The sequence below is a fragment of the Salmo salar genome, chromosome 10 (genome assembly GCF_965601325.2).
Source record: "Salmo salar chromosome 10, fSalSal1, whole genome shotgun sequence".
NCBI lineage: Eukaryota > Metazoa > Chordata > Actinopteri > Salmoniformes > Salmonidae > Salmo > Salmo salar.
Window position 1 is genome coordinate 76,415,001 of NC_138300.1, and position 13,111 is coordinate 76,428,111.

Genomic DNA, 13,111 nt, shown 5'->3' on the forward strand with positions numbered 1-13,111 from the left:
TATGCAGATCTAGACACTGCACACACATACAGATGTGGGTCCTTAATTTGACCAGTTTCGTCACAGGAGTAAAATAATCCCATCGGCAGGAGGATATGATTATCGTCAATCAAAGTGCTTATTTCTAACAGGAAATTAATTTGAGGCTATAGTTTAGCTGCTGAGATCTAGTGAAAGAAATAGAACTACGGATTTTCCGTGAAGTCACGAGGTTCTTTTGAATTTCCAGGAAGATTCTCTGCGACAACAGAGTGATCAAATTAAGACACTACACCTGTAGTGTTTTTATTTTATTTTTGTTGTGGAGGAACTAGACTTTAGGAAAGCCACCTACAGGAATGCCCCTTAAGAGTAAAACAAAAAAAGAGCGAAAGAACCAGAGTGAGCAAATAAGTCTTGAGTGGGGAGGGGTGCAGGCTTGTTCTCGCTGTGCTAAACTCCCTTGTCTCATCCCATGCTAAATGTTGTGTTGTCTCTCCCTTCCTGACAGGTGATAACTACCCGATGCAGTTCATTCCATCCACAATGGCAGCTGCAGCCGCGTCAGGACTGAGCCCGCTCCATCAGGTAGGCTCATGTGCTGCTCCAGTGAAACGTTTCCCCGTAGGTACACATCTAGGATCAGCTTCCCCACCCCCCAATCCTAACCTTAACCACTAGTGGGGGGGAATGCAAAACTGACCCAAGATCAGCATCTAGGGGCAACTTCACCCTACACCCCCATGTGCTGCTCCACTAAGGAAACATGTTGATATGCTAACAAGCGTTTAAAGTACCATATTTAGGCCTACCAAATATCTGCACCAGGTGCAAAGTTGTAACTGTATTTTGTTTTTGTCTTTTTCCCCCAGCGGGAATTACTTCTAGAGGGTAGATCCTAATAAGCCAATGTTATTACCAGTTTGATAAACAGTCGAACCCTAACAAACTAACTCGGCATTAGCAACAGTGCTAACTAATCAACCCCCTATAGACTCCCATGTTTACCAAGCCTATAGACTTACGCTATTAATCTCACCACTTCCCTTACCTGAAACATGTCGGCTGAGTCAAACAAAGGCCAATATGATAAATCACTTTGGAAAAGTTTCAACCCACCTGCACAGCACCTGGCCTAGGCAATTCAACATCTTTTTATTGGTGCTTGACACCTGTGGTTAGCAATTGGCACGTATAGATAATAGCTATCATAGAACATGGCTACAAAGAAGAAGAAAAACAGGAAAGTCTTCCTCTCTCAGGTCAGGCTCTGCTTCCTATGTAGCTCTGCCGCCTGAGAGACGAGTCACAGTGAGGATACAGTGAGATGACAGCGAGACATAGCGACGAAGAGACATCATGTGATACAATGAGACATAGTAAGACACTTTGAGACACAGAGAGACACAGTGAGACATATTGAGGCACAGAGACACAAAGGTTGTGTTTACACAGGCAGCCCAATTCTGATCTTTTTCCCACTAATTGGTCTTTCGAGCAATCACATCAGATCTTTTTCAGGCCTGATTTGATTGGTCAGAAGTGTAAACGCAGCCAGAGAGACAAATTGACACACCGTGAAATGAACGATAGACACTGTGAGATGAAAAAGACACACAGTGAGCTACAGAGAGACACAGACAATAGGTAACAGGCCTCAACAACTCCATTTGTCATAACAGTATGAAACAGTTTCTACAACGTTAAGAAAAATCGTGTGTTTTTACTCTTATCGTAGTGTTCGAGAGTCAAAGAGCTGCGGATGAAGGTGTGTCACTGTCTACTATATGTATCAGGGACAAATGTAAGCATACATCAGCTGGAATGAAAGCTGGCTACAAGAAAGAAAGAAAGAAAGAAAGAAAGAAAGAAAGAAAGAAAGAAAGAAAGAAAGAAAGAAAGAAAGAAAGAAAGAAAGACCAATTCTGATATTTTTTCCGCTAATTGCTCTTTTGACCAATTAAATCAGCTCTGAAAAAGATCTGATGTGAAAAGATCTGATGCGATTGGTCAAAAGAAAGAAAGAAAGAGGAATACCAAATCCATTACACTCCTATAAAGTTATGCTTCTATTTAAAACACTTTAAAGATGGAAGACAAGATCTGACCTCCACGTCTCTTGCATTCCACACCCTTTATTGATTTTACCGCAACAATAAGTTGCGCTTACGGTAAAGTCATAGGCAGGAAAGTAGAATACAGCTGATTCACTAATCGTATTTCCTCGTTCATGACCTGCACAACAAGCTGCAGAATGTTTTAGGAGCCAGGGGTTGTGCGTCCCAAGTGGCACCCTTTTTTTTTATATATATATATATATATATATATATATATATATATATATATATATATATATATATATATATATATAGTGCACTACTTTTGACCAGGGCTCATAGGGTTCACGTCGAAAGTAGTGCACCATATAGGGAATAGAGTGCCATTTGGGATGCACACCTAAGTGTCCCCTTGCCACCGTGGGAACGTCATACAATTGTTTCCAACCCTTATGGCCGGTGTCTCGCGTCTGCGGTCTAGTTCAATCGAAGAGTAATGCGAGTGCAATGCAGTTGCTTTGCAAACTCTCTTGTTGTCGTCACGAGACGTCGTGTTTGCTGGTTTTTGTGTCCTACTGTGTGTGATTTCCTTCATGGCAGGACATTTGTGATTTTTCACAAGCTTGTAGGAAAATCAAGTCTAAATGTTTCGGGGCATTGGCCCAACTTGAGGAGTAGTAATGTGTTCTCAATGAGTCTCAGCTTTGAGTATACAGTATGAGAGGGCATATGTGTGCTATATATATATATATATATATATCTATATATATATATATATATATATATATATATATATTGACATGCATACTGTGAATGTTTACACGTGCGTTTACACACGCATGCACACACACACACACACACACATAGGAATACACACGGATGCACGCACACACACACACACACATACACACAAACACACACCAGGAAGTGTTTCATTTAGCCTTTCCTTAGTTAGTGTCAGGCAGACAGGCAGTCCATTTTCCCCCTTCTCTCCTTGCTAACCTGCTGAAAAAGACAAAACCCCATTTGTTTTCCTGATCAATAGAAACCTAGCTAGCTAAGGGGATTCTCCCACTCCCCCTAGGGGCAGATCTATGATCCATGTAGTCTTATTCATTATTATCTAAAAGGTTCAAATGATCCTAGATCAGCACTACTCAGCCCTCAGATTCAAATCTATAAAGCACAATAACATGCCTTTCTCTTAGCGTATTATTTCACGAACCTGGCTATCAAAACCAGCATTGATGGAGGAAAATGACACTCATCATTTAGTTTCAGTCAAATTAGCACTAACTGCCAGAGCTCCTGTCCAATAATCAGGCAGCGAGGGGTCTTTTTGAAGACTGTTTGTCAATTTGTAATTTAGAAAATCACTGCATTGTCTTTCCTCAGGGTTTACTGAAAAGCGAGAGGTCCGATTGGCGTTGTTTACGTTGCACATTGGCTTTTAGCCGGTCATCGATCCCACAGTGTTTTTTATTTCCGGGAAAAGGGAGAAAAAGGCCTGTTTTTTTTACGCTTTTGTTTTTTAGATAATTCCTTAAACAGCGGTAAGCCAATTGGCAAGGATAGGGTCGATGTCAAGTAAACAATAGTCAAATTGTACATTTACAAGACTCAATGTGGCTAAGAATGACTGTGGCAATCTGCACTGTTTGACTCCCTAGTTACAGTCGACTACGGTCGTGTTTGTCACATCTACAGTGCATTCATAAAGTATTCAGACCCCTTGACTTTTTCCAAATGTTGTGCCATGATGACAAAGCAAAAACTGGTTTTTAGAAAGAAAAAAAAAGTGTAAACATTTTAAAAACTATTCAGACCCTTTACTCCGTACTTTGTTGAAGCACCTTTTCCAGCGATTACCGCCTCGAGTCTCCTTGGGTATGACGCTACTAGCTTGGCACACCTGTATTTGGGGAGTTTATCCCATTCTTCTCTACAGAGCCTCTCAAGCTCTGTCAGGTTGGATGGGGAACGTCGCTGCACAGCTATTTTCAGGTCTCTCCAGAGATGTTCGATCAGGTTCAAATCAGGGCTCTGGCTGGGCCACTCAAGGACATTCAGAGACTTGTCCCAAAGCCACTCCTGCGTTGTCTTGGCTGTGTGCTTAAGGTCGTTGTCTGTTGGAAGGTGAACATTCGCCCAGTCTAAGGTCTTGAGCGCTCTGGAGCAGGTTTTCATCAAGGATCTCTCTGTACTTTTCTCTATTCATCTTTCCCTCGATCCTGACTAGTTTACCAGTCCCTGCCGCTGAAAAACATCCCCACAGCATGATGCTGCCACCGCCATGCTTCACTGTCACCTCCCTGACCAAGGCCTTTCTCGCCCGATTGCTCAGTTTGGCTGGGCGGCCATCTCTAGGAAGAGTCTTGGTTGTTCCAAACTTCTTCCATTTAAGAATGATGGAGGCCACTGTGTTCTTGGGGACCTTCAATGCTTCAGAAATGTTTTGGTAGCCTTCCCCAGATCTGTGCCTCAACACAATCCTGTCTCGGAGCTCTACAGACAATTCCTTCGACCTCATGGCTTGGTTTTTGCTCTCACATGCACTGTCAACTGTGGGACCTTATATAGACAGGTGGACTGCAATCAAGTTATAGAAACATCTCAAGGATGATCAATGGAAACAGGATGCACCTGAGCTCAGTTTCGAGTCTCATAGTAAAGGGTCTGAATACTTATGTAAATAAGCTATTTCTGTTTTTATTTGTAATAAATGTGCAAACTGTTTTCGCTTTGTCGTTGTGGGGTATTGTGTGTAAATTGATATGGATTTCTTAATTTTTTATTCATTTTCGAATAAGGCTGTAACGTAACAAAATGTGGAGAAAGGGAAGGGGTCTGAATACTTTCCAAATGCACTGTATGTGTGAAGCTCTTGTCTGATGTTGTTTTGGCAGCCATATTTAGAGGGGCGGGGCATTCCTGTTTTAGTTTGTGTGGGTGTGAGTGTACTTGGGTATAGAGGCCCATAACTGTCTTACTCATTCCCATACATAATTCTTGCTTAGTAGAGAGCGAGACAGTGTGTGTGTTTGTGCATGTGCATGGGCCTCCGAGACATTCCGCGTCGATACCTCAACCCCAGCTCTCCTCTCCTCCCCAGTCGTATGAACAGCAGCCATGCACCGCGGCGAGTAACGCTTGCGGCCACAAATGATTGACGTGTGAGGCCCCACCAGTCATTCAAAGCACATTCTTGCGCAGATCTCATATCGCCAGAGGCCCGGGCGCTCCTCGTACGCTCCAAGGAAAATAAGCGGCGTGACATCAGGGCTTTGTTTCATTGCGGCGAGGGCACCTTCTGTTTGTGTTTAATATCGGCTTGGGAGAGGGCCGTCCAACTCACTGCCTGAACCCCAGAATAAGACGGCGCGGCGGTCCTCCGCTCCTCTGCGGTGGGTCTCGTGTGTCTGCCGCCCTCCTCCCGGACCTCAGAGCTCCCAGGAGGCCTAGCAGTTTATACTGAAGTGAAATGAGATCTCACAACACTGGGACCATGAGAGACTGGGGAGAGAGGAAGGAGATGGGTGGGGGGAGAGGAGAGTGGGGAGGGGAGGGGGGAGAGGAGAGATGATTGGAGAAGAGAGGATAGAAGAGAGAGGGAGAGAGAAGATAAAATGAAAGGAGAGTGGTGAAAGGGAGAGATTAGAGGAGAGGAGGAGGTAGGGAGGAGAGTGAGGCAGGCCAAGTTTTACTGAGCACAAGCCATGTCTGGGTGGTTTTCCTGCAGGATTGGGGCTTTGATATGTTGTCAAGTCCTCAGACGGAGGTTGACAGCGGTTTCAGGTCAGTGGTCAGAGCTTTGATTCAGACTGCTGGACCTCAGACAGAGACTCTGTGTTTCTCTTTGCTAGATTTTTTTTGTTTTAATATTTACCAAGTGTCTTGGACTGAATTGAGGTTGATTCTCAAGAGTTATTCTGTGAAGCGTAAGAAATATATATACATGTACTCTGACATTTAACTTTTAAGCGTTTCTCTGACTTAAAGTTTTGAGGAACACTCAAAACCTCAAACTGGATCCAATCGTTGATATGAATCAATACGCAAGCCCCTCTGTTGCAAACATCTGTTGAATGAATCAGGCGTCGTAGATAGACCGTCGCTGATTTGAATTAAATGTGCTTTCTCTGGAACCCAACCTTGATAAACAAACATATTCCTCCAACAATGTTCACAGTTATCTTTTTCATTCTAGCTTCAACCCGATCAACCAAAGACAAGTGCTCTGTGTTTTTTCTCAGAATTGTGTTTGTGTGTGTGTGTGTGTGTGTGTGTGTGTGTGGTTGGCTCTGACACACACATCACATTGTAGACAGGAGCTTTGCCAAGCAGGGATCAGAAAACGATACACTGAGTCATAAAAAGAGAGGAGGCGAGAAGTAAGTGTCCGACTAGCGGCTGGCTGCTGATGTTAATAACTTGTCGGTTTCCCTATTTCCTCCCTTTGTAGCAGCTGTACGCCGCCCAGCTGGCCAGCATGCAGATCTCGCCCGGAGCCAAAATGGCCTCCCTGCCGCAGCCTCAAAACTCCTCAGGCCCCCTCTCGCCCTCTGCCTTGAAGAGTAAGAAGAGAGCATCGAGTCCTGTCACTCACATTAAGGTGAGCTGTCCCTTTTATGCTTGACTTTGTGTGTTTGGTTTTGGACCTTGGTTATCTATGAATCACTGACTACAGAAATGATTCAAGTGAAAGGGAATGAACATGTATGCGCTCATACAGAGACACACAGACACACACTCATGGAGTCATTGGCACTGGCTGCTGTTTGGCATGGGCTCAGACCTCTTCACTGGAGCGAGCTCGAGAGCATACTCGTAATCTTGACTTGACGAGGCAATAATGGGAGCCATGTGTCTATGTGGGGTCGCTGCAACCAGCATTACAATAGACCAGAGTCAGAACTCACCGCAGCTATACAGTAGTACTCTGGCCTTGGAACTTCCACCCTTCCCTAACCCCTTTCCACTCTCGCTAACGCCCACACTGGCATCCTACCCGTCCCCCCAGCCTCCCAAATCACGTTCCTTCTCCTCTCCTCAAGACCGGTTTCAAAATTAAATCCATGTTTGTTAGCGTACCCTTCACCACACAAGAGACTCTTTTCCAGTTGTTGTCCCCTTCCAGGGATTTCTCACAAACTCAATGTGAGGTGATGTGGTCATGAACCTTTGATTAGGAAAGAGAGGATAAGACACCACAACAAAAGTCCCATTGTCTTTTTTCAACAGAACTGGATGATGAGATAGTTAAGGGACTTTTCAATTTGAGCGCTGGAGTATTGAACAGTACAGCCCTGTATTTTTGATCGAATTGATCAAATGTATTTATAAATAGCCACAACCTGAGAGGGGGGATAATTGAGTAAAGACCTGATCAAGTAGCAATCAGAGGTTGAAAGCATAGGTGTGTAGCCTTATTTTTCCCATCCTCTGAATAATGTGCTGTCCCAACACAGTGCCCTGGGGAACACCACAACAGGCTTAAAGCACTCTCGCACTCTAAAACACATTATACACCCTCTCCAACCAACAACCAAGTTTTTCACCAGGTCTTCACTTAAAACAGTTTGTCATAATACCTTCATAACACCGTCAAAATAATTGTGCTTTCCCATGTAACAGGTCCATGGTGTGTTTTCAGCCTTCGCTTACCCCTGTGCCCACTCTTTCTTCTGTCTTCCCCAGGAGGAAGGATCGACACAGCCCCTGAATCTCTCAGCCCGACCCAAGCCTGGCGAGCCCCACCACTCCCCATCCTCGCCGTCACACAGCCTGTACCCTGGCAACAAGAGCAGGCCCATCAGCATGGGGAAGAGGCGCATCCCCAGCCCTCTCTCCAACATGGGCAGGGGCTCACTGGGTGGGTGCAGTGAACACACACACACATGCATGCACACACACATCACATTAGGTACACATGTAAATGCACACAAACCCCTTCACACTGCACACAAACAGTCGTAGCATCCTCCGCCAGTTCAAGTCACCAGATTTCAACCCCAAAGGAGACCTTTTTTTTTTTTAACGAGAGTCCAAAGCCCTGTATTTAGCCCCCCCTGAAAGACCCAGTTAGCGGAAGCAGTGAAACCCAGCACACGTTATTTGGTTTCAAGAGACTTCCTCACGTCATTGTCTGCCCTGTTACATAAACCGTTACGCTCTACCCCTGCTATCTGTGATTAAGCCCAATCTAAAGCCTCTCATTACTGTGAAACTATTTTGCTAGCTCTTCTAGAGCCGCTTCACTCGTGTTTCCTTCCTATGTGCTATTTTTCACCTTTTTTTGAATGGCCACCCGTTAGAAAAGGATCGCGACGGAAAGATTGCGCCCCACGTTATTGTTTAACCCCAAATAAACCCCCAGCCTCAACCACCTAGGCACATGTGTACATCTGAAAGAGTCGGATATGTAAAAGCGATATGGTAACAGCTCCACCTCACCTTCTGATAGTCTAGGCACAATTTTCACAATATTGCTCTCTACGCATGTCTCAAGATTAGGAGCTACGGTAGGTGTCCCTTTGGAATCAGAAGTTTTTCCTGTGAGTTCACGTACAGCAATGATTTCCGATTGGTCTCCTGCTCTGTCCGTCACAATCAGACCACTGACGGGACTCAATGCTTCCCGCCCACAGACATCCTGTCTAGCCTGAACTCCACGCCACTGTTTGGGGACCAGGATGCGGTGATGAACGCCATCCAGGAGGCGAGGAAGATGAGGGAGCAGATCCAGAGGGAACAGCTTCATCACCAGCAGCAAAGCCTTGAGGCCAAGCTCACGGCCCTGAGCGGCATGAGTTTCAGCAATGGCAGCAAGGTCAGAGTCACGACCCCGATAAAGACGCACGCACACACACAAGCACACACACTAGCTACTATCTAATTAGCACTATTAGCCTCACAATGTAGACAGAAGCCTGAACAATGTCTACTTGTCTTCTCACGTGTGCCACTGTAACGTCATTCTCAGATTGACACAGGGCAAGCCCAATTCTGTCATTCTGTCACTTTCTCCTCTCAATTCATGCATGTATTGCTTTTTTTGCTCTGGAACCCTGGCCAGTGCTCTTGAGATCCTCTCTTCTTTCATGTCCACATGGCCACCCAGAAGCCGACTGCTTTGAACAGCCAGCCGCTGGGCCGTGTGTGTCTGTGTGTGTGTGCGTGCGTGTGTGTGTGCCTGTGCATGTCTGAGTGTGTGTATGTGTGTGAAGCAGACGGGGGGGGTTGAGTCCAGCAGCACCTCTTGCCCCCCCCCCCCCCCCCCCCCCCCAATCCTACACCCACGGGGTCCCCCATGTTAAAAAATATCTTCAAAAATATCAATCAGGTCTGTCAATCATGGACAGGAGCAAGGGAAAATACATTTTGAGAAGAGGAAATGATCCTGCTGTCTTCCGAAGGGATTGATTGATCCCCATGTTGGCAGGGAGGAAGGAGGAAAGCAAAGATGAATCATGAATATTTCAGCGATGGATACTTTGAACCCCTTCTCCCACAGCCCCAACTAGGCCAAGCTTAATGTACATATTCAACTGGGATATCTGCTTTTGATTGGGAGTTGTTTGTTTTGCATTAAGTGGTTAAAAAAGGTCAAAGTGGTGAAAAACACTCTGCTATTTATCAGTGTTTTGAATGTGTTTTTTTTTTGTCGATGGACATGATCCTAATCGAAACGTCTAAATGTATCATTTATCTTAAAAGGTTCAATGCAGCCGTTTTTATGTTAATATCAAATCATTTCTGGGTGACAATTAAATACCTTACTGTGATTGTTTTCAATTAAAATGGTAATAAAAAAAACAAATGGCTTCTTAGAAATTCTCAAGCAAGAATTTAGCTATGACTGTCTGGGACTGGTCTGAGTGGGGAGGGGAAAACAGAATCTAGCTCTTATTGGCAGAGAGATTTGGAACTCTCTTTCTTATTGGTCTATTAATTATGGTATATAATTGGTCACCAGGCAGGCCAAAACTCCATCCCACCAAACAGCTCTTACACTAAATGTGCATTATCATCATTTTTACAATTTTACAGTATTATTCCAACCTCATAGTGTGGAAATATACAGTACCAGTCAACAGTTTGGACACACCTACTAATTCCAGGGTTTTTCTTTATTTTTACGATTTTCTACATTGGAGAATAATAGTGAAGACATCAAAACTATGAAATAACACAGATGGAATCATGTAGCAACCAAAAAAGTGTTAAACAAATCAAAATCTATTTTATATTTGAGATTCTTCAAAGTAGCCACCCTTTGATGACAGCTTTGCACACTCTTGGCATTCTCTCAACCAGCTTCATGAAGAATGCTTTTCCAACAGTTTTGAAGGAGTTAACACATATGCTGAACAATGTAGAACATAGTACAAATAAAGAAAAACCCTTGAATGAGTAGGTGTGTCCAAACTTTTGATTGATACTGTATGTAAAACACAGGGTAATCACATTTTTGACTGTACTGGGCCTTTAAATTATCAAATGAAGCTTGGTTTATTGTGAACATCAGGATTTTAGGTGAGTTTCTTGTGCATTTCTCTGTTCCGCTCTCACATGTGCCAACACTATATTTTCCGAATATATAAGAACAAACCGAAAGATGCAGCAATTTACTTTAGGGCTCCATACCTTCTAATAAAACGCTCATTTGGAATCCCTCAAAGTAATTGTTTCTGGTTCTAAAACATGGCAGGCCAGTGTTTGTAGTTCAGTGTTATTTGTTACCTAACAACAGTTCCTCGAGCATTCTTTTCTTAGCTTTAAAAGTATCATTTTTCTGTAAAAAGGGAGCATTTTTTTAGCCACTCATAGGATTATATCTGTCTTAGTCAATTCATGACTCACCTTCTCCATTCTGCAAAATTGTACCGCTGTACAATTAAATGGAGATGCTACACTCATGTATTTCCGTCTGAGCGTCATGCTTTCTTGAAAAGCATTTTCTAGCAATATTTGTTGCTATTTTGGGGACATTTTAGAGACATTCTTTAGATGGGCATTAGACAGTCTGAAACTACTGAAGCACATGATCCACCTCTGACCTCAGCTATAAGGGATTGAGTTGAGGTATCCACATGGATGAATGGCTTCTTATGCCACACCGTGGATTGGAGAGAGTGTGTGGCGTAACTTTATATGAAGCTATGCGGATGGTGTCTGTGTCTGTGTGTCTGTATGCATGCATGTGCTGGCCTTCTCCTCAGTCATCCTTCAAGTTTTACCACAGTTCCAACTTCGCTATACATTCTACTACGGAAAGTGATCCAAGACTCGTTCTGTTGCTGTTTGTCTTTGTCTCCAGTTCTGTGTCCTGGCACTGTAATGTCATTATAGCTCCCCTTGTTCACAGACGCTATAGCGCCATCCAGCAAGTGGCCTTGTGGAGTATCGCGTTACGCTTATGCTGCTTCCAACAGGGCCCGTGGCTGCCAAGCAAGCACACTGAAATAGCACTGTTTAAGTGGGTGGGTGTCGTTTGTGTGAGAGAGAGACTGTGTGTGTGTGTGTGTGTGTGTGTGTGTGTGTGTGTGTGTGTGTGTGTGTGTGTGTGTGTGTGTGTGTGTGTGTGTGTGGTGTGTGTGTGAGAGAGAGAGACTGTGTGTGTGTGTGAGACTGTGTGTTACACTGTGTGTGTTACACTGTGTGGTGTGTGTGTGTGTGTGTGTGTGTGGTGTGTGTGAGTGAGAGAGAGAGAGACTGTGTTTGTGTGAGACTGTGTGTGTTACATTGTGTGTGTGTGTGTGGTGTGTGTGAGTGAGAGAGAAAGAGACTGTGTGTGTTACACTGTGTGTGAGAGAGAGACTGTGTGTGTGTGAGAGAGAGACTGTGTGTGTGTGTGAGAGAGAGACTGTGTGTGAGAGAGAGCTGGTGTGTGTGTGTGTGTGTGTGTGTGTGTGTGTGTGTGTGTGTGTGTGTGTGTGTGTGTGTGTGTGTGTGTGTGTGTGTGTGTGTGTGTGTGTGTGTGTGTGTGTGTGTGTGTGGAGTAAGTTCAGGACAGTTTTGAGCAAGCGAGCTGCCCTTGCATAGAGCGTTAATGCGTCTTACTCAGGAGAGGACTAGTGCTTTATTTGAATGTCCCTGTCACTAAGCCCACTTAACTCTGTCGGTAGTTGACATCAGCTGTCGGGACTACTCAACTACGTCACACCAGCTCTTTTGTGTGCCACACTGCAGGGAAAGGAGGGAAGGTTGAGGAGAACACTAGAATGTGGATGCCTTGAGTCAAGTCAGGCCAGTCACCACAAAGCCGTCTCTTTTGCCTGTCGTGCTATTCACAGGGTGTTATGGCGCGCGTTGCCATTGGTAGGATGCGTGTAATCGTTTTTTTGAGCTAAGTCATGTATACTTTTGCTTTAGCGTTGATGTTCAAATTCAAGGCCTATAAATGCAGTGCCCTCCGTAATTATTTGGACAGTGACATGTTTTTAGTTGTTTTTTTGCCTCTGTACTCCAGCACTTTGGATTTGCAATGATACAATGACTATGAGGTTAAAGTGCATTTCTATTAGACACAAAATAATCTGAAAAATAACCAGAACAAACAGGAAATGCATCCAACGAGTTTGTAGAGTCACAAGATTGATGTAGTCATTGCGTGCTAGGAATATGGGACCAAATACTACACGTTTGACTACTTTAATACACATATAAGTGAATTTGTCCCAATACTTTTCTTTGGGGAGGGGGGGAGCTTATGTACAAAAAGTGCTGTAATTTCTAAACGGTTCTTCCGATATGGATGAAAATACCCTCAATTTAAAGCTGCCAGTTTGCATTTTAACCCCATAGTCATTGTATCATTTCAAATCCAAAGTGCTGGAGTACAGAGCTAAAACAACAACAAAATTGTCACTCCAAATAATTATGGAGGCCACTGTATTTATACAACACTATGTGTACTCTTTTTTAAATAGGGTGGGCGTGAGCTCCTTCAGTTTCAGTGGGCTACAGGACAAGGCGTCTGTATTGAGAGATGACAGGCAGAGTGAAGGACGGAGGGAGAAGGGAGAGGAGGACTAGGAGAGAGGGAGGGGTATGTCACTGCTCCTTCAGTTTCA

At 44.2% G+C, this 13,111-nt stretch overlaps 1 protein-coding gene across 6 annotated transcripts in view; it reads left to right on the forward strand.

The window, feature by feature from the left end:
* The window catches only part of LOC106561060 (transcription factor SOX-6), a 147,265-nt gene that overhangs the window by 115,013 nt on the left and 19,141 nt on the right, over nt 1–13,111 (forward strand). For all 6 annotated transcript variants that reach the window (XM_014124667.3, XM_045688091.2, XM_045688092.2 and 3 more), the window contains 4 exons: nt 491–567; nt 6,499–6,648; nt 7,734–7,908; nt 8,684–8,865. In XM_014124667.3, the coding sequence (XP_013980142.2) occupies nt 491–567; nt 6,499–6,648; nt 7,734–7,908; nt 8,684–8,865 (584 nt within the window). The remainder of the gene's footprint in view (nt 1–490; nt 568–6,498; nt 6,649–7,733; nt 7,909–8,683; nt 8,866–13,111) is intronic.